The sequence below is a fragment of the Carcharhinus amblyrhynchos genome, chromosome 8 (genome assembly GCF_965287045.1).
Source record: "Carcharhinus amblyrhynchos chromosome 8, sCarAmb.v2.hapA, whole genome shotgun sequence".
In the NCBI taxonomy this organism is placed as follows: domain Eukaryota; kingdom Metazoa; phylum Chordata; class Chondrichthyes; order Carcharhiniformes; family Carcharhinidae; genus Carcharhinus; species Carcharhinus amblyrhynchos.
The window spans coordinates 40,888,216-40,907,725 of NC_137331.1; the positions used below are offsets into that span (position 1 = coordinate 40,888,216).

Consider the following 19,510-nt stretch of genomic DNA (forward strand, 5'->3'; position numbering starts at 1 on the left):
AGACCCAGGATTCTCCACCATACTGGCTGATAAGAACAAAGGCCTGGCGAGGTTTGATTTTAATTTTTAGCTTAATGCCTACTGCTTCCTGACTGATTATTGAGTTGGCCTTGGGTAGAACCTGTTTTCTGAATGTTTGCACTGGTATCCTCTTCAATAGTGGCATCCCCAGAGAGCAAACCGTCAAGGTACAGGAATTTTTAAACAGTCTTGGGACTGGTGCTGTCAATGGTTCTGTCTGGTGTTTTGTGGTGTGATCCTAATTCTGGCTGAAACAACTATGTTCTGGGGAAAAACGAATTTGGGAGCCAAGATTATTGGCAGCACTGGTTTTGTTTGCTGGAGTCTGGATATCTTTGTGAGCAGATGGGGCACGACATCTGTATGCAGAAGTTACTTGAATACTGCTTTTGTGGAGGCACATTCAGGAGCAATTGAAGAGTTACCCTGAACAGAGGATAATGTCTGCGGGCTTATCTGTGGTGGCTTTCTTAAACATTGCAGCAAAAGGGAAATTGAAGAGTTGGGGAGCCACAAAGGCAACCTTCCTTTGTCTTTCATTACCACAAAGGCATAAGACACCTCGCCATGGGCATAAACTCATCCAATCATGCAGTAGGTGCAGGATTTTGACAAAACCTGTCTGGACAACGTGGTTGTTGATGTCTTGTCATTTAACATTGTCATGGTTCTTTGAGAGAAACAGGTGATGGATATTTGAACAGATACAAATAGGGGATGGCTGTGTGAAGAGTGTCGGACTAAAGTTAATGAACTCTTAAGAAAAGGCTCTGTGTTTTAGTTTTGACTTCACCAACTAGCATGGATCCCATTAACATTGGTAACAGAATGCTTGGCCTAGAGGTGAAGAATGGAAAGATATCTTTTCAGGCAGAAGCTTGAAATTGGAGTTATTTTGGAGAAGAATGCTGAAACCAAGTAACAGTGTATGGTGGATGCCTTGGTTCTGTGAAGCTGAATGAATCATTCGGTCAATGGAAGAATGAAGCGGATGTATGGACACAGGTTACGTCTTTCCCAAAGAGAAAGCAAGGGATAGTCGTAGCACTTTTGTTTCTCTTCAGAAGCAGGATCAGGTGCAAAGTATTTTTGGAACTGGAGGCTCATCATTTGGACACCAAAGAAGATTTGAACATGTATGCACAAAATTTATACGAAAGATGACCAGTTGAATGCGTGGTCAGGTTTTGATAAATTCTGAAGGATGGGTGGTTATTCCATAAACATATGGAATTTAACAGATTGAGATCATAATTCAGTGTTTGCTTTCAAATTGTTAGATTGTGCTAAAGGAAATTGCTAGGCTCCTGGTCTTGACTGGATTAGATTCTCAAAGAGATACGCTTACGGAACAGATGTCTGAAACTTTGAAAAAAACCTGGGGCAACGTTCATTTCCAGCCACTTTCACGGCATCAATGGAGTATTCAGCAGTAACACAAAAGCTGGAGGATTCGGTGTTGGCAGCGTTTTGAGACTGTTTAGATAAGGGGTGCCCTTGTTGTTTTCAGACTGTTTAGATAAGGACCACAAAAAAAAGGATTGAGATCCTTTTGATAGCTTTATTGGATGATAGGAATTGGGTAACTACAACAGAAGAATAAATCCAGGAATGGTAAACATTTGCTTCAGATGCGACTTGAGATATCATTGAGATGGATTGTCTGAAACGGAATAACACGGTTTTTGAAATGAAACAAAGCATCGGGAGGGGAAGTTAATGATTTTGATCAGTCAGGAGAAATTGTGGTCGCCAGAAGCTTTTGGGTACTGTAATATGTTAGATGGCGGATACAGATCCATGTTTGGAGTGGATTACTTAACATGTTACTAGGATTCTCTAAACAATAAAAAAACAAAATAAGATTAAGGGATGTGCACGTTCTACTTGTCTCTTTTTCAGGGACCATAATATGTTTAAATCAAAGATTGGCGATTCTGTATGAAATAACTGGAGCTAACCATTTTGTCAGCATAGATCTAGTGTTCTGTGAAATACTGTTACTGTCTATGAAAAAGGCTGGAATGAAATTGGATGTGGACTATGATAATGGCAGTTGTTTTTGAGAAGTCTAAATTTTTAATGTTTTGAATTGCAATGTTAGTGTTTATTACACCGTGGGTAGGTGTATGGGATCTCTTAATGGTTGTACTATAATGTGAGACACAGGTTATATATTTTTTCTTTAGATTAATCTGGAAGAATATTCTTGTGTTTTCAAAACCCCTAATTTGAAGAAAAGAAGGGGCTCTGTTATTGTCATGTTAAGGGGAACCAATACTAGGTATTTGAACACAAATGACAGAAAGCCGGGGGATTAGGTGTGGGTGAGGAGCATTGACACTGAACGTAGTCAGCAAATTCCGAGCAATGAAAGGCTCTTGTGTCTTAGCTTTGACCTAAGCAATCATTGTGGATCCTTTTAACATTAGTTTAGAGAGCAGGTGCAAAGTTGACTAAATTCCTAGGTGCATGTCTGCTGATAACAAGAAAAAATATTGAACTTGCTACACTACCCAGCTTTAGTGGTTGCTTTGTTTGATTGACTCATGGATTAAGTAACTCTTGCAGCCCAGAGCATCATAACTTTTCACAGCAGTTTTTAGTCATTCACAGCTGTTTGTTTGACAGATCCTCTTTCAGAAGCCAGAATGATGTTCTATTATCTGTCTCTTTCTATTACCATCTCACAAAACAATGTGTTTTCCAACCCAGTGGCTGAGAAGTACTTGTCAACATCAGTGTCTTGCGTTTTTATTATGTCTTTAAGGTGTTAAAGTACAACGGCCCTTTACAAATTTGACATGGGGACAAAAGAGATATTAGAAGTGAGGATTAAAAAGTGGCCAATTTTAAAGAGTGTTTTAAAGGAGTGGAAGAAGAAGAGGGAATTACCCAAATTGCATTTGGACCTAGGGAAGATTAGAGAGGGGGAGAGTGTGCCAGAATCTAGCTAAGTAATGGTTGGCTTTAAATTTCAGTGCATGCATACAGGTTTTCAAAGGGGCACCTGAACAGAGTATATTAATGGAAGACTTTTCCCTAGAGACTAAGCCATTATCACTTGTCAGAAAAATTGACAAGTCTTCCCAAATACTTGCTGTGGAAATAGTCAAATTTTGACATGTGACAATGCTGACACAGTTAAAGTGACAGGACCTCAATACATTGGAAGACCACCCCCGTGCATAAAGAAGCTGTGCAATAAAAAGGAAAAGCTAATTTACCCCTGACTTCTGAACATACAGTTCATGAATAATTTTTGCTAATTTCCAACTAATGTAGATGTATAGGATAAATATTAGCCTACCATGTAATATATATTTATATGAATTTTGCAGTTTGAATCTTCCAACACTGTCTTTGTTTAACTGCAGAATTACTTGTCTGATGATGTGAAAGAGAACTGCAATGGTAATCTCTCTACAGCCTTGAGAACTGATACCTCCTTAGACTCAAGCTATAATGAAAAGAGCGTAGAAGATCTGTGTGACAATGGGATGGAAGTACGACATTTCACCAGGTATAGGAACTGTTTGTAACCAATGGATGTAATGTTTCCTTCTGCAGTATATGCATTGGATAGTCTTATATTTCATTGTTTTGTGTTGCAACATTTGTACTTGTTGCCGCCAGAGAGTGCTATTTTCTTTGTGATAGAAATACAATGGGCTAACATCTAAACTCCCCCAGTGTTGAATTTGGGAGATATCCCAGAGATGTGCTGGAGAAGTCCCTCTTGCTACCTCACAGGTAAGTACTGACATGGTAATTGCCCAGAAGAGCAAACTTCCTCTGAGCAATTGCCCTGCACTGTGAAGCATCCGAAAAATGTGATTTTAAATCATGAGCTTCGAATAGTCCCGACATGGTTATGCTAATAATCACTCAAAAAAAGTTGTAATTAAAATCTCTGTTGACTTCTGGGTAACTACTGTAATGACGTAGTTGCCTTGCAGGATTTCCCACCCCTAAACTGCCCTAGGGGTCATAAACACACATATATTTCCCACCCATACGGAAATCTTTAGTCCCCCTACAGGTTCCACCTGACTGCTACCCCTGCAAACCCAGCCCCGCACCCCAAAAATCACCCACTTACCACAGATGGATATCTTTTCCAGGTCTGTCAGTTTCAGTGCACCTTTAAATTTACCTGGTTTTTAGCAGCTAGTGCCACTTTTAACACAAATAGGCTAATGTCTGCCTTCAATCTGACACTACTGGACTTTGACGCTTTAGCCTCAACGGCGGCTGCGCTGCCTAAATCTCAACTGGCCTGAGTTGGAAGGTCAGATGAGATGGGTGTTGGAAGAAATTTAGCGTAAATAATGGTTCTTGAAGTGGTAATACTCTGAGAAAGTTAAAGATCAATTAAATTACCACCCTCTCCCCATTCAGAAAACTGCAAGAATGTTATCTCTCACTCCCTCAAAATATTTTCACTTCGGTATTTAAGAACTCTTCTTCTCTCTGCAGGCAATCAGTAAGACTGCAGATCAACAAATGTAATGGTAAAGAAGGTAAGTTCGACTATTGCATTTTTATATTTCACCACCTGACTTCCCAAAGCCTGTCCATCATCTACAAGGTACAAGTCAAGAGTATGATGAAATGCTCTCCACTTGTCTGGACGAGTGCAGCTCGTACAACAATCCAGAGGCTTGACACCATCCAGGACAAAGCAAGCTGCTTTGGCACTTCCATAACGTTCCCTCCCTCCACCACTGACGCATCATGGCAGCAGAGTGTACCATCTAGAAGATGCATTGCAGGAACTCAGCAAGGCTCCTTAGGCAGCACCTTAACAATCCCATGACCACTACCATCTAGAAGGACAAGGCCAGCAGACACCTGGGGATACTATCATCTGGTAGTTCCCTTCCAACTTGCTCACAGTCCTGACTTGGAAACATATCGCCATTCTTTCATGGATGCTGCGTCAACACCCTGGGACTCCCTCTCCCACAGCACTGTGGATATACCAACACACGTGGATTGAAGCTGTTGAAAAAGGTAGCTCACCGCCAGCTTTCAAGGACAATTAGGGATGACCAGTAAATGCTGGCCTAGCCAGTGATGTTCACATCCCTAAATGAATTTTTCAAAAAACTAATGCACACATAATTGGGGTATTTTAAATTAAATCTGCTAGGATCAGTCCAAGAATATAAATTACAGGAGAATTAAATCTTTCAATGTTTTGAAATATGTGCTTCGTTTTCTAATTGGTTTGGGACTTGCCATTACTGTCTTTTGTCAGTTAAAATGCAGCTATTCTGAAAATATTGGAAGTCGCAACCGTATGTTGTATTATGCAACATTGTACAAATGGGCTCACACCGATATCTCATTAAGTAACAGTCGCTTCTGTTTAACATGGGGAAAATGCACTTTACGGGTATAAACAGACCATATTTGACACTGAGCTAGTGAAAGAGATGGTAGGTGGGATGACTGAAAGCTTGTACCTTCAAGAGTTTTAAACAATTTCATAAAGAAGGAGAGATGTAATTAAGTAGGGAATTCCAGCAATTGGAGCCAAAACAACTAAAGGCTTGACACCACTGGTGGCACAAAAGAAGTGGGGTGAGTGTTTGGAGGATTGGAAGAGGGTTGTCGGGCTGGAGGATGCTTGGGATCAAGAGAACAAAATTCTGGTGGGATTTGAGCACTTGAGAATTTAAATTTGAGCTGTTGGTAGACCAGGGGGTGACGGAGCGTAGACTTGATGTACAAGAAGCACTTGTTATGGGTTTGAATAAGGGCAGCATTTGAGTTCAGGGTTATCAGTGGGCAGCTTGTCAAGAGACCATTGGAATAATCAAGAGTGGAGGTAACAAAAACATAGGTTAAAATTTCAACAGTAGATAGGCTGAATGAGGAGAGGACCAGAAACATTATAAAGTGGAAGTAGATGGTCTTTTTGAAAAAGGTACAGGATTGGAAGCTCAGCTTTTTGTTCATATTATTCATTGTTTATTCATATTTATTTGTACAGTACAAACTTGATAGAGGTCATTAAGATTATGAAAGGGTTTGATAGGATAGCAGTAGAAAAGATGTTTCCTTTGCTGGTGAGATCATGGAAGGAATTCAGGAACAACTTCTTTACCCTGAGATGCTGTTACAATGTGGGATCGTGTCTGACAAATTTACTGGAGTTCTATGAGGATGTGTCTAGGGCGGTGGATAGAGGAGAGCCGGTGGATGTGGTCTTTCTGGATTTTCAGAAGGCTTTTGACAAGGTACCTCACAAGAGGTTATTACAGAAGGTCAGGGGGCATGGAGTTGGAGGTAGGGTGTTAGCGTGGATAGAGGACTGGTTGTCAAATAGGAGGCAGAGAGTGGGGGTCAATGGGTGCTATTCGGATTGGTGGATGGTGACTAGTGGAGTGCCTCAGGGGTCGGTGCTGGGGCCTCAGCTATTTACCATTTATATAGATGATCTGGAGGAGGGAACCGAGTGCAGGGTGTCGAAATTTGCTGATGACACCAAAATTGGTGGAACGGCAAATTGTGCGGAGGGTGGGGAGAGTCTACAGAAGGATCTAGATAGGCTGGGCGAATGGGCCAGGAAATGGCAAATGGAATTTAATGTTGGCAAGTGTGAGGTGGTCCACTTTGGTAGGAATAATGGTAGGAAGGATTATTACTTACGTGGAGAAAAACTGCAGCAGGCAACGGTGCAGAGGGACCTCAGGGTCCTTGTGCATGAGTCGCAAAAACCCAGCTTGCAGGTGCAGCAGGTGGTCAGGAAGGCGAATGGGATGCTGGCCTTCATCGCGAGGGGGATTGAATATAAAAGTAGGGAGGTCTTGCTGCAGCTGTATAGGGCGTTGGTGAGGCCGCAGCTGGAGTACTGTGTGCAGTTTTGGGCGCCGTACTTACGCAAGGATATTTTAGCCTTGGAGGGAGTGCAGAGGAGGTTTACTAGGCTGATGCCGGAGTTGAGGGGGTTGAGCTATGAGGAGAGGCTGAATAGATTAGGCTTGTACTCGTTAGAGTTTAGAAGAATGAGGGGAGATCTCATTGAGACGTATAAGATGATGAATGGGGTGGATAGGATAGAGGTGGAGAGACGCTTCCCGCTCAGAAAGGATAGTAGGACTAGGGGGCATAGCCTCAAGATAAAGGGGGGGCGGTTTAGAACAGAGTTGAGGAGGAACTTCTTCACTCAAAGGGTGGTGAATCTCTGGAATTCTCTGCCCGTTGAAGTGGTGGAGGCTGCCTCGCTAAATATTTTTAAGACGCGGGTTGATGGGTTTTTGATGAGAGAGGGGATTAAGGGTTATGGGGAGAGGGCAGGAATGTGGAACTGAGCCACGACAGATCAGCCATGATCTTATTGAATGGCGGGGCAGGCTCGAAGGGCTAGTTGGCCTACTCCTGCTCCTATTTCTTATGTTTTTATGACTTGCTGCCTAAGTAGGTGAGGTGAATAGTAAATGCAATTAAGGAGAAGCAAGCTTAAAACACAAGGGAGAAAAGAATGGAAAGATATGCTGAATGGGTTAGATAAAGAAGGATGGGAGGAGGTTCATATGGAGCATGGGCTTATTAGGCCAAATGGCTTGATGAGCTATAAATCCTCCAGTACTTTGTAAAGCCATTTTGAGTCATCCAAAGAAGCAAAATGTGGCTTTAAATGCTAAAGTCATGTATGCTGTCTGTAATCTAATGGTCAAGCATTGTGTCCTCTTTCTTAATGTAGCTCCACTCGCCAGAACACGTCGGAGTAAGAGAGTTGAAATGGAAGTGGATGAAGGAGTACATGAAAGCACTGATACAGAAGTGCGACGCAGTTGTCGGCTCCGAAGAAATCGCTACAACACACTTAACCAATCTGTTCTCTTTGATAAATTGATAACAAAGTAAGAGTGGGAAAAATTTTCTTTCTGTGCTTATGATTTAATAATCCAGAATAAGACTATCTTGACGTCTAATCTGTCACTGGAATCTAACATTTGCAAATATTTGTTGGACAGCACTGCAGAAGCTGTTTTGCAGAAAATGGATGACATGAAAAAGCTGCGTCGTCAGAGAATGAGAGAATTAGAGAATTTAAGAGAGCTTAATGATACAGAAGAAGATGAAGTAAGTTTGTACTTTAAATGGTTGAAGTTTAATTTGTGAACTGCATCTAATGTGACTTATTGACTTGAATTATTTCATGGTTAAAATGCTTGTGCATTAGAGAAGTTAGTTGTTTTGAGGAAGAAGGTGAGGTGGTTGACAATTTACCCATGCTTTGAAATCATGCATGTATTGGGTTGAATACTCATGTTTGTTGACTGGCATGGTAGAGCATATACTGGCCATACTTTTTTGGCTTGGCTAGTGGATGGCCTATTTTTGGGAGGTTTGTAGTGTAGTACAAAATCTTGTGGTGCTACTTAATCATGATAGGTCTCCATATATTGATTTTACTTTTCCAATTTAGTGTTTTACGTTTGTTAGAGTAACTGAGCTGAAGTCAGTCACATCCCAAAGATTGATATTTTGATGTTTTTTTTTGCCTTAAAGGAAAATTTAGATATGTATTCATGTGTGAGAAAGAGGACAGTTCAGACAATAGATGAAGAAACCACAGAAGATCATGAGGATGGGAGTGGTGGTAAGTACTCCAAAGGTTTAGTTGTCCAAAGACAATTTTGACTTGTGTTACTGCTCTTTTTTAAAATTCTAAGTATATCAAGACAGCTTAAGACGGGATTTCTCTTCTGCATACAATAGTTCATGAGTTTCAAGGTTAAAGGAAAAAGGCTGAAGTGTGCCTTTAATTGAATAACTCTTTCATCTGTTCTTGCATTTGGATTGCTGATGAGAGTGAGAGTTTAATGTGTGTCCCACTTCCTGTGACAATAACTATTGCTCCAAAGATTAAGGCGCTTCTTTAGACAGGGCCCAATCTGAATTCTGAACTATAATCTGTCATCTTGGCGCATAAGGGGAATCAAACCCAGCTGGGAACTTTGTGATCATTGTGATTCAACTATAACTAAATTCAACAAATACTTAGTGAGTTTTGTATAACTGGGGACTGTCATCTGATGCACATGTTGATAAAGCCCATAAAAGTAAAGCACATAAACCCACCCCAACTGGTTCAAATTTCATGGAAATAAACTTAAAAATGTTTGTCACCAGGGCATGTTTCAAAGTGAAATAAGGGTTAACACATCTGTAAACTGAGAATCAAAGCCATTTAGGCACCAAAGCTGCTTCAAGTAGTTGTTTTCCATCTTTTATAAGTTTTAGTTAAATAAAATGTTGCAAACTATTAACTTGTATGACTTTGGATAAAAATCTATCTTTAGATACCTGAGTTTCTTTATATACGTAAATAGGAGAAGGTATAGCTTTCCTTAAGACAATCTGGTTAGGAACAGGCTAAACTTGTTTCATCACTAGTTGATTTTCATAGCTTGATAAGAATCATTCAGGTCAAGTAGCAAAGAAATTGAGGATTGAGTATGTGGTATGTCCTCATTCATCGCCCATGTTGAATTAATAAGTAATTTCCCAAACCTGCAACTACAGAATTATCTGAGGAAGAAGAAGCTGAAGATAGAGAAGATGACGATGGTGAGGAGGACACGCAAAAGCGCTATTATTTACGTCAGAGGAAAGCTGTTGTGCAATGCCAAACTACAGGTGAAGGTATAACTGCTTTTTACATAATTTAATCAGTCTTTTTCTCCTCTTCTTTCCTCAGGCACCATGTTAATATTTTTATTTTAATTAAATTCCCTCTTTCGGCCTTGCATCTGCATCCTTGATACAGTCTTAAGCATGACAGTGGTAAGCTAGAGAGTCTCTCTGACTTCACTGCCTAGCTTTACCGAACCTCCCTTCAAATAAAAGAAACAAGTGGTGATTGTCTTTTACAATCGTGCTCTGGAGATGGGGTTTGCAATGGTTTATTCTGTTGGCATTATTACCAGAGTTCTCCGAGGCAAGGACTAATGAAGGTTTGCTTGGGTGAAAAGTTTTGACTTGGCTTTCAGAGATGGCAGTAGTATAATTGTCTGGCATGTTGAGTTGCTTTGGATATCAGTTTTGTTTATTGTTCATCAGTCCAACTCCAGAAAATGGGTTACTTGGGTTTTTGGCTTTGTTATCTTGGCCTCGTTTTTAAAATCTTAAGTTTGAACTTAGTAAACTGATTTTTTTTTAGATGGTTGTAACAGTCTTAAAGTATGTACAAACATGACCCACCTGCTTGCACATTACAAGCACCCACATCCCTGATCGTCAGTAAACTGCATCTTTGTATGTGTTTCCCCAAGACTAACAATGAACCTATTTAGAATAAAATCATGCTCTAGAGATTAGGGTGGATTCTCAACTGTTGATCTGAGACACCAAAAATTATTAATGTTAATCCAGCTTTGTACATTTTCTGACATCAATATAGTTAGATTTATCACATTCCATTAAACAATGGTGGTGTGACCCTATGAATTCTCACTTTGGCTTTTACAAGTGTGATACTGCTGACTGAAAAGTAACTACCAATCTGCCTTTTACATGGCGTTTGGGAAATCCTTCAGTCTGTTGTATGTACATACTAAAGGAATCTGATGAAATTGCTTCATTTATGTTCTTTTTAACTAGAACCAAAAAAGAAACGCACGGTGTTTTATCGTGACCCAGCTTCTCCTGTACGACGAAGATTTCGATTTGGTGCAGCTGCTTCCTGTAGTCCTTACTGCAAGAGAAAAATGACCAGGTTTGTAACTAAATTATAATCTGCAATCTAATGTTTAAACTATGGCAATAGTCCCTTTCAGTAATAGGAGTGGAATTCTACATTGCAGAAGAAGGCCATTCGGCCCATCAAGCCTGCACTGACAACAATCCCACCCAGGCCCTTTATCCTCACGGCACTGTGAGGCAGCAGTGTCTTAAACTGTGCCACTGTGCTGCCCTTAAGGGAGATTCAAATTAATTGGCTACGTTACAAATTCATTGGGATTAATAAAGTAATTAAAAAATTACTCTAATTGTTGCAGTTTCACAATTGATACTTGAACGTTATGCAAAGAAAGTTAAAGATTCAATTTTATAAATAACTTAATGCCTTTATTATGCATTCTACAGAATTACTAACATTATAGTCAATAGAAAGACTCCATAGCCTACCAAACAGGTATGATATAATAGAGTTTGATTGTACACAGGTTATTAGAACACATACCAGAAATCATGAAACACAACAGACCTGTCAATGAATTCCAATTGGCATTTGCAGAAGTGAAATACTTCAACGATGTGTAAATGACATTCATGATTCTTCACTTCCCATTATAAATAATTTTGTTATTTACTTTGGACACCAATAAAACGTGAAGTCATTTAAACCTCTTGAAGTTACAAAAAACCTCCAAGGTGTTGGGAGCAGTTCTTGGATGGACATGAATAATGGGAATTTAAAGATTACTCAAACAGAAGGGTCAATGCAACTGTGGTAAAGTTTTACTGAACTAGATACAGGCTTTCCTTAAATAGTTACAAAACATTTTACATGTACATTGTTTGCACGATGTTCTCATAAACGTTAGTCATGGAAGTCACATCAAGTCAGAAATGCAAAACTCTGAACTAGAGGTGTGGAAGATCTGCAGTTTTTAATGCCATATCTACAAATCTATTTATTATTTTAAGGAAATTTATTTGGATAGTCTCAATTTTCTTCCTGGCAAGTACAGGCCAAGGATCAAGGCGCTTGTACTCCAGATAATTGATTTCTTTGTGATCCTAAACAAATATCTTGTTAATAAGATAGTTTGGTGTTGTAAAGCGTTAGGGTTTCTAACTGTGTAGCTCTGTCATATAAAGAAATTCTTAAGACTAGTCCTAGAGTCTTTGAAAGATGACAAATGGTCTTGCATTTGCTGGTTTGATAATAGATCAATGGTATATTGATGCTTTAAAATGCAATTTTCATAGAATTGCTGTGCAGAACTTTTAAGTAAGTCTGCTCATAGTATTCTTCTTGTTGAAGGCGACGACATGCAATACACAGCAGTGATTCCACCTCCTCTTCCTCATCCTCTGATGAGGAAGAGCATTTTGAGAGAAGAAGAACCAAAACTAGGAGCCAAGCACTTTTGAGGTATGTTGCATGTTTTTGAAATAGAGATATGAAATAGAAATAGGTTTGATCGAGGTATTCAAAAAGGAAATTGGATTGCTATCTGAAAAGAGAGAATGTGCAAGGTTACGGGATATGGTGGGGAGTGGGAATAGGTGAAATGCTGTTTCAGAGAGCCAGTTCAGACTTGATGGACCACATTACCTCCTTCACTGAAGATTCTATGAAGTGGAAGATTGTTTTGTTCATCTTTTTTCTTTCTTTTTAAATCTTAGTGCACTTGTATTTTCATAAAAGCTAACTTTACAGTTAGGAAGGGAAGAAACGTTTTGGAATAAGTTTGGGTTAAAATACATATTTTGCTATTAACTCTTTGACTTTGTTTTTCTACAACATGTATCTGCTGTAATCGGTTCCAGTGTAACCCCAAATAATATGAGGCTAGTGCCATTGTGATTACAATACTTATGGAAATGTGACTTGTTTTTGCCAGTCCCTGTCTGCACGTATTTTTAATTGATGCATGTGAAATGCTATACTTTAGCCACAACATTTTAGGTTAATTTTCTTAGTCTCATTTTGAGCTAATTATGATGTCATTTGGTTCTTTTTTAAAAAAGAGGCTTGCATCATAACTGTAGGACTTTGTTGTTTGAATATAAATCATCCGTGTTACTCCTGACAGTGAGATGAATAATGTAGAAGAAGTGGTTGTGAGGCTGATGGGTTGAAGTGATGTTAATATACAGTGAAGTAAACCATTTAAAAAAGAGATTTGAGAGGTTTGTAATTTTATGTAAAACTGATGGATAGACTGGAATTGGAAAATGGTAATAGTGACTGGTGAGTTTTGTAACTGAGGTCAGGGAATTAACATTGCTGTTAATTCTGAATTTCATTGCAGAATTTGATGTGCATAGTTTTTATTTGTGAGAAGTTCCTGCCAGGAATGAAAGCTTTTGCTAAGGTTTAAGTTAGACACTGGGAGGACTCGAGAGCGAAGGACAGATGAGACATTCCAATTCCAACAAGGAAATTTAGATTGCAGTTTAAAAATAAAACATCTCCCATTTCGGATGGCGATGAGGAGAATTTTTTCTCGGGTGGCTGTTAGCCTGTGAAATTGGCTTCCTCAGAGAGCAGTGGAAGCTGGGTCTTTGATCTCTTAGCCTTGAAGATATACATTCTTGATTGACAAGGGAATGTGGTGTTATGGCAACAGACAGGAAAGTGGGGCTGAGATCACATTCAGACCAACCATGATCTTGTGAAATGGTGGGTCAGGCTTGATGGGCTGCTCCTCCTCATTTGTATGGTTATATGCAAAGTATTGCTTTGAGGGACCATAAAATGATGGGAAGATGAGGCTCCATAAAGACTTGATAGAAGCAAGAAAAGGGACCTCACTACTATTTTGCATGCCTTGTTGAGGAATAATGGGAAATCTGTATAGGCAAGACTAAACTTTTGAATGAGCTGAAAACACTAAAAGTTTTGTAGTAATGTAAAAAGTCTGCTTTACCACCATTTTGTTTCAGTTTTTCATGTTTTTCAAGAGCAAGCTAAATCCTGTTTTCTAAACAGTCACTGCAAAAAGCAGCATTATGCTTTTTTAGTGTCTTCCATTGATTTGGTATGTTACTTGTTGAAATGGTCTGTGTGACAGGTAACTGATGTTCCATACACTTAGAAGGGTGCTAAATGATTTCACAATTTTTACAGTAGTCAGAGGTCATGTGGCCCATTGAGTCCACACAGACTCTCAGAGCATTCTATCTCATTCCTCTGCCCTGCCTTATCGCTGTAACATTGCACCATCTTGTATGTCCCATTATCAAGACATTGTCTACTTAATGATAGACCAGAGTGCAATCTTTTGGAATGGCTTTCAATGTCTAGCTGAATCAGGATAGGTTCAGTTGTTTTGCATTGAATCATAGAATTCCTACAATGCAGAAAGAGACCATTCAGCCCATTGAGCCTGCACTGACTTGAGTATATTACCCAGACCCCCCTCTCCTGCCCTATCCCTGTATTCCCACACATTTCCCCACGGCTAACCCACCTGTGCATCTTGGGACACATTAAGAGACATGTTATCATGGCCAAACCACCTTTTTGCACATCTTTGGACTGTTGGAGGAAGCTGGAGCATCCAGAGGAAACCCACACAGACATGGGGAGAACATGCAAACACAATCACCTGAGACTGGAATTGAACCTGGGTCCCTGTGAGGTGTGCAAACTCCACACAGACAGTCATATGGCCGGAATTAAACGCTGGTCCCTGGAGTTGAGGCAGCAGTGCTAACCATTATACCACCATTTTTCCACGAAAAGAAACTATCCAGACTGAGGTGGAGAATGTTACAGCTAAAGTGTTGTATATTGGTTCCCTAATAAAGTGACAGGCTTTGTGCACATTGTTATAATTGCCACTTAAAAATAGGCTCTTCATCTTACTTCTAACTTAGTGGAACATGGAAATATATATCTCATATACAAAGAACTTATTCATTTGATGACATTAATTGATGCAATCCACCTTTTGTGCCTGACTTCAGAGTTGAAGGGAGAGTGATGTTTGGAAAACAGGAACTGCTGGAGTGATTGGATTTCATTTATTAATGTCACATGTATTAACATACAGTGACAAATATTGTTTCCTGTGCACTATACATAGAAAAGGAAAGGAGAGAGTGCAGAATGTGGTGTTACAGTCATAGCTAGGGTATAGAAAAAGATAAATGTAATGCAAGGTAAGTCTATTCAAAAGTCTGATAGCAGTAGGGAAGAAGCTGTACTTGAGTCAGTTGGGACGTGACTTCAGACTTTTGTATCTTTTCCCAAAGAAAGAAGAAGGAAGGGAGAATGTCCGGGAGCATGGGATCCTTGCTTATACTGGCTACTCTGCCGAGGCAGTGGGAAGCGTAGACAGTCAGTGATGGGAAGCTGGTTTGCGAGATGGATTGGCTTACATTCACAACCTTTTGTAGCTCCTTGCAGTCTTGGTGAGAGCAGGAGCCATGCCAAGCTGTGATCCAACCAAAAAGAATGTTTTCGGTGGTGCATCTGTAAAAGTTGGTGAGAGTCTTGGCTGATGTGCCAAATTTCCTTCGTCGTCTGAAAATGTAGAGGCGTTTGGAGGCTTTCTTAACTATAGTGTTGACATGGGGGGGGACTAGGACAGGTTGTTGGTGGTCTGGACACCTGAAAACATGAAGCTCTTGACTTTTCCTACTTTGTCTATGTTGATGCTGACAGGGGCATGTTGTCCCTTACTCTTCCTGAAGTCGATGACAATCTCCTTTGTTTTATTGACATTGAGGGGGCGATTATTGTTGCACCAGTTCACCAGATTCTCTATCTCATTCCTGTATCCTGTCTCCTCATTGTTTGAGATCCAGCCCACTGTGGTGGTGTCGTCAGCAAACTTGAAAATCAAATTGGAGTGGAATTTGGCCACACAAGTCATAGGTGTATAAGGAGTATAGTAGGGGGCTAAGAACACAAGTTTGTAGAGCACCAGTGTTGAGGATGATCATGGAGGAGGTGTTGTTGCCTTACTGATTGTGGTCTGTGAGTTAGGAAGTTCAGGATCCAGTCACAGAGGACGTGCTGAATTTGGAGATGAATTTTGTGGGAATAATAGTGTTGAAGGCTGAGTTGTAGTCAAAAAATAGGAGTCTAACATAAGTGTCCTTGTTATCTAGTGTTCCAGGATTGAGTGCAGACTCAGGGAAATATCATCTGCTGTGGACCTGTTGCGGTTGTAGGCAAACTGTAATGGATTCAGGTAGTCTGAAATTAATCTGTGCCATGACTAACCTTTTGAAGCACTTCATAATGATGGATGCCAGAGCCACCTTGATAGTCATTAAGGCCTGATCTGATTATTGTGAAAAGAGTTTTTGAACTGAAGTTTGACTGGGATCTGCCAGTCAGGCTGTATTTAAATGGATTTGTCTAGCAATCCCTGGAGCCATTTTTTCTTTCTTCAACTGTTCTTGTTTAGCAGGTAGAGAGGTCACTGAGTTTACTTATGTCAATGTAGAGGAGGCAATACTTTATCCAGTACTTGCTGTTATTCTGACAATTCTATCAACTTACTACAGAACAGCAACAGCTTAGTGTGAACATGCAATGTTTGTAAACTGCCATTCCCATGTGCAATGATTTCTAACAAATTCAGTGGGAATGAAAAACAGGTATTAATTACCAGGGAGGTCTGAAAGTACATTCTCCTGTTCCTACTTTGTCAGAGTTTGTCCCGCAAGCATTTTTACATGAAGCAGTATGTGTTTGTGTACTGTTTCTGGCGTGAACAGGGATTTGTTGAAGTTTTCATTCTTCAGAAGAAGTTAATGCAATATTCAAGACAATAGAACAATCACCAATAAGTTGGTTGCTGCAGCAAATTTTGTCCATGCGGCTTCATCCCAACTGCTCTCATTTCCTTTTATGTGAGTATATAATTAAATAATAATTGATGTTAAATTTCATAGTTTCTTTATTCATAGCATTTGGAACTCCTAATATGAAAGAGGAACATTTGATGGTGAGCACACTGTGGCGTTCAATGCAACACCAGCTGGCTGCTATATATCCAATAAGTTCTCATCAGTGAGCAGCACAAGGCATGAGGACTTGGCAGTGAGGAGATACTAGTATGTGCTTTGACTAATAGTAATGTATCATTAGTTGGGAATTGGCCTAGGGAAAAACAAGCTGCAAGATGTCCTGCTAAAACAAGACAGTACTCTAACCTGATCAGTGCTAAACAATGATTGTGCTGTGATTTTTGCTGCATTGGATTTTTTCTGTCAACTTTTTTATCATCCCTTCTGCCCAAGCATCAACTCAAGCTGAAAGATAACATCAAATAGCCAGCAATGAAATGCAACACGAACAGAGAATCACATGTAGATCTAGTGCTTGCAGCTAAACGGTCACTACAAGCATCTGTTATTGAAATAAAATTCTACTACAGGGGATGGTACAGCTGGTCAGTGATTATGTTTGCATTACAATATCCGCAACAGTTGAAGGGAGACAAAAGATTTTGAGCAGAGCCCCTGTAGATTTGGAAACCACTAGAAATGAACACTGGTGTGTTGACAACATGTGTTTCAGCTGTTTGACAGGCTGTGGTGGTCAAATTGAAGCATCTGTGTCACTGTGGACGTCCATAGAGCTGCAAGTATTCAGTGCCCAATCTGTTCAACACCCAAATCATAAGGCCTCTGTTCGAATGCCTAGGGAAAGCTTCAAATGAAGAGAAACTGAAGGATTCATAACTTCCTATGGATATCAGGCAGGAGGGCCATCGGAGTACTTTGGTGGGTTGTCATTTACAGCCTTGTTCAAATGAATTGAATTATTTCTCAATTACAAATATGACTGTTTGGAAGCTGGCATACATTCTTGTAACCACGCATGTTTCTGTTTTCCTCCAAACCTCAGTCGTTCAGGAGGGTTAATTTGGAAGAGGCAAATGGTGCTCTTGTTAATTCCATATTAGTCTTCAACATTTCAGAATTTAGAGTTTACATTCTGATTTCACTTCCTTACTGATACCTTCCTATCTCAGTTGTCTGGATAGATTATTTTTCTGAACCAGATTAGTTTCTGAGCAACAATCTAGTTGAAAAGTAGTTTTTGGAGCAGCACTTCTTACTTGATGTCTTTTAATCATCTTTCTATCAACAATGCATGAAATGAAGTGGTGAAAATACTTGCACCCATCCTGTGCTAGATCTCCTGTCCACTAATTTAAGAACTTGTCCATTTCAAAACTAAAACAAAAATTGGAAATCCTGGATTAGTACAGCTTGTCCTTCAGTACCTGTAGCAAGAATAGGCATGCCAATGTTTTGGATATACCTTTTTGTTTAGAACTTGATATTAAGTTTCTCTATCAGCTATCTACTGTGCATTTACAGATTCTTGCCAATATTGGGGGTCAAATATGTTTTGATCAATAATATAAAATTGGTAATAGCGAATGGGAAACCTGTTTTATTCTAGAAACGTAGAACATTACAGCACAGTACAGGCCCTTCGCCCCTCAATGTTGTGCCAAGCTATGTCCAATTCCAAGGTCAAGCTATCCCTTCCCTATAATTCTGGAGTGTTCCATGTGCCTATCCAATAACGGCTTGAAAGTTCCTAAAGTATCCAACTTCACTATCACAGCAGGCAGTCTATTCTACACCCCAACCACTCTGAGTAAAGAATCTACCTCAGACATCCCTCCTATATCTCCCACCATGAACTTTTATAGTTATGCCCCCTAGTAACAGCTACATCCACCTGAGGAATTAGTCTCTGCACGTCCACTCTATCAATCCCTCTCATCATCTTATAAACCTCTATTAAGTTGCCTCTCATCTTCCTCCGCTCCAAAGAGGAAAGCCCCAGCTCCCTCAACCTTTCCTCATAAGACCTACCCTCCAAACCAGGCAGCATCCTGGTAAATCTCCTCTGCACTCTCTCCAATACTTCCACATCCTCCTTATAATGAGGTGACCAGAACTGAACACAATATTCCAAATGTGGTCTCACCAACGTCCGGTATAGTTGCAGCATAACCCCACGGCTGTTAAACTCAAACTCCCTGTTAATAAATGCTAACACACTATAAGCCTTCTTCATGGCTCTATCCACTTGAGTGGCAACCTTCAGAGATCTGTGGATATGAACCCTAAGAGCTCTCTGTTCGTCCACATTCCTCAGAACCCTGCCATTGACCCTGTAATCTGCATTCAAATTTGTCCTACTAAAATGAATCACCTCACACTTACCAGGGTTAAACTCCATCTGCCACTTTTTGGCCCAGCTCTGTATCCTATCAAAGTCTCTTTGCAGCCTCCAAGAGCCCTCCACTTCATCCACTACTCCACCAATCTTGGTGTCATCAGCAAATTTACTAACCCACCCTTCAGCCCCTTCTTCCAAGTCGTTGATAAAAATCACAAAAAGCAGAGGACCCAGCACTGACCCCTGTGGTACACCGCTGGTAACTGGCCTCCAGTCTGAAAATTTTCCCTCCACCACCACCACCCTCTGTCTTCTATGAGATAGCCAGTTACTTATCCAATTGGCCAAATTTCCTTCTATCCCACACCTCCTTACTTTATGAGCCTACCATGGGAAACCTTATTAAACGCCTTACTAAAATCCATGTATACGACATCAGCTGCTCTACCTTCGTCCACACACTTAGTTACCTCCTCAAAGAATTCAATCAAATTTGTGAGGCAGGACTTACCCCTCACAAAACCATGCTGACTATCCCGGATTAAACTGAATCTTTCCAAATGGTCATAAATCCTATCTGTCAGGACCCTTTCCATTAACTTACACCATTAAATTCTGCCTGATTTTTTG

The 19,510-nt window shown here is 40.1% G+C and overlaps 1 protein-coding gene across 2 annotated transcripts in view; it reads left to right on the top strand.

The window, feature by feature from the left end:
- The window catches only part of atad2 (ATPase family AAA domain containing 2), a 61,968-nt gene that overhangs the window by 5,260 nt on the left and 37,198 nt on the right, over positions 1–19,510 (top strand). For both annotated transcript variants that reach the window (XM_080193921.1, XM_080193922.1), the window contains exons 2-9: positions 3,399–3,544; positions 4,501–4,544; positions 7,736–7,895; positions 8,010–8,118; positions 8,548–8,638; positions 9,565–9,684; positions 10,642–10,756; positions 12,032–12,142. In XM_080193921.1, coding sequence (XP_080050047.1) covers positions 3,399–3,544; positions 4,501–4,544; positions 7,736–7,895; positions 8,010–8,118; positions 8,548–8,638; positions 9,565–9,684; positions 10,642–10,756; positions 12,032–12,142 — 896 coding nt within the window. The remainder of the gene's footprint in view (positions 1–3,398; positions 3,545–4,500; positions 4,545–7,735; positions 7,896–8,009; positions 8,119–8,547; positions 8,639–9,564; positions 9,685–10,641; positions 10,757–12,031; positions 12,143–19,510) is intronic.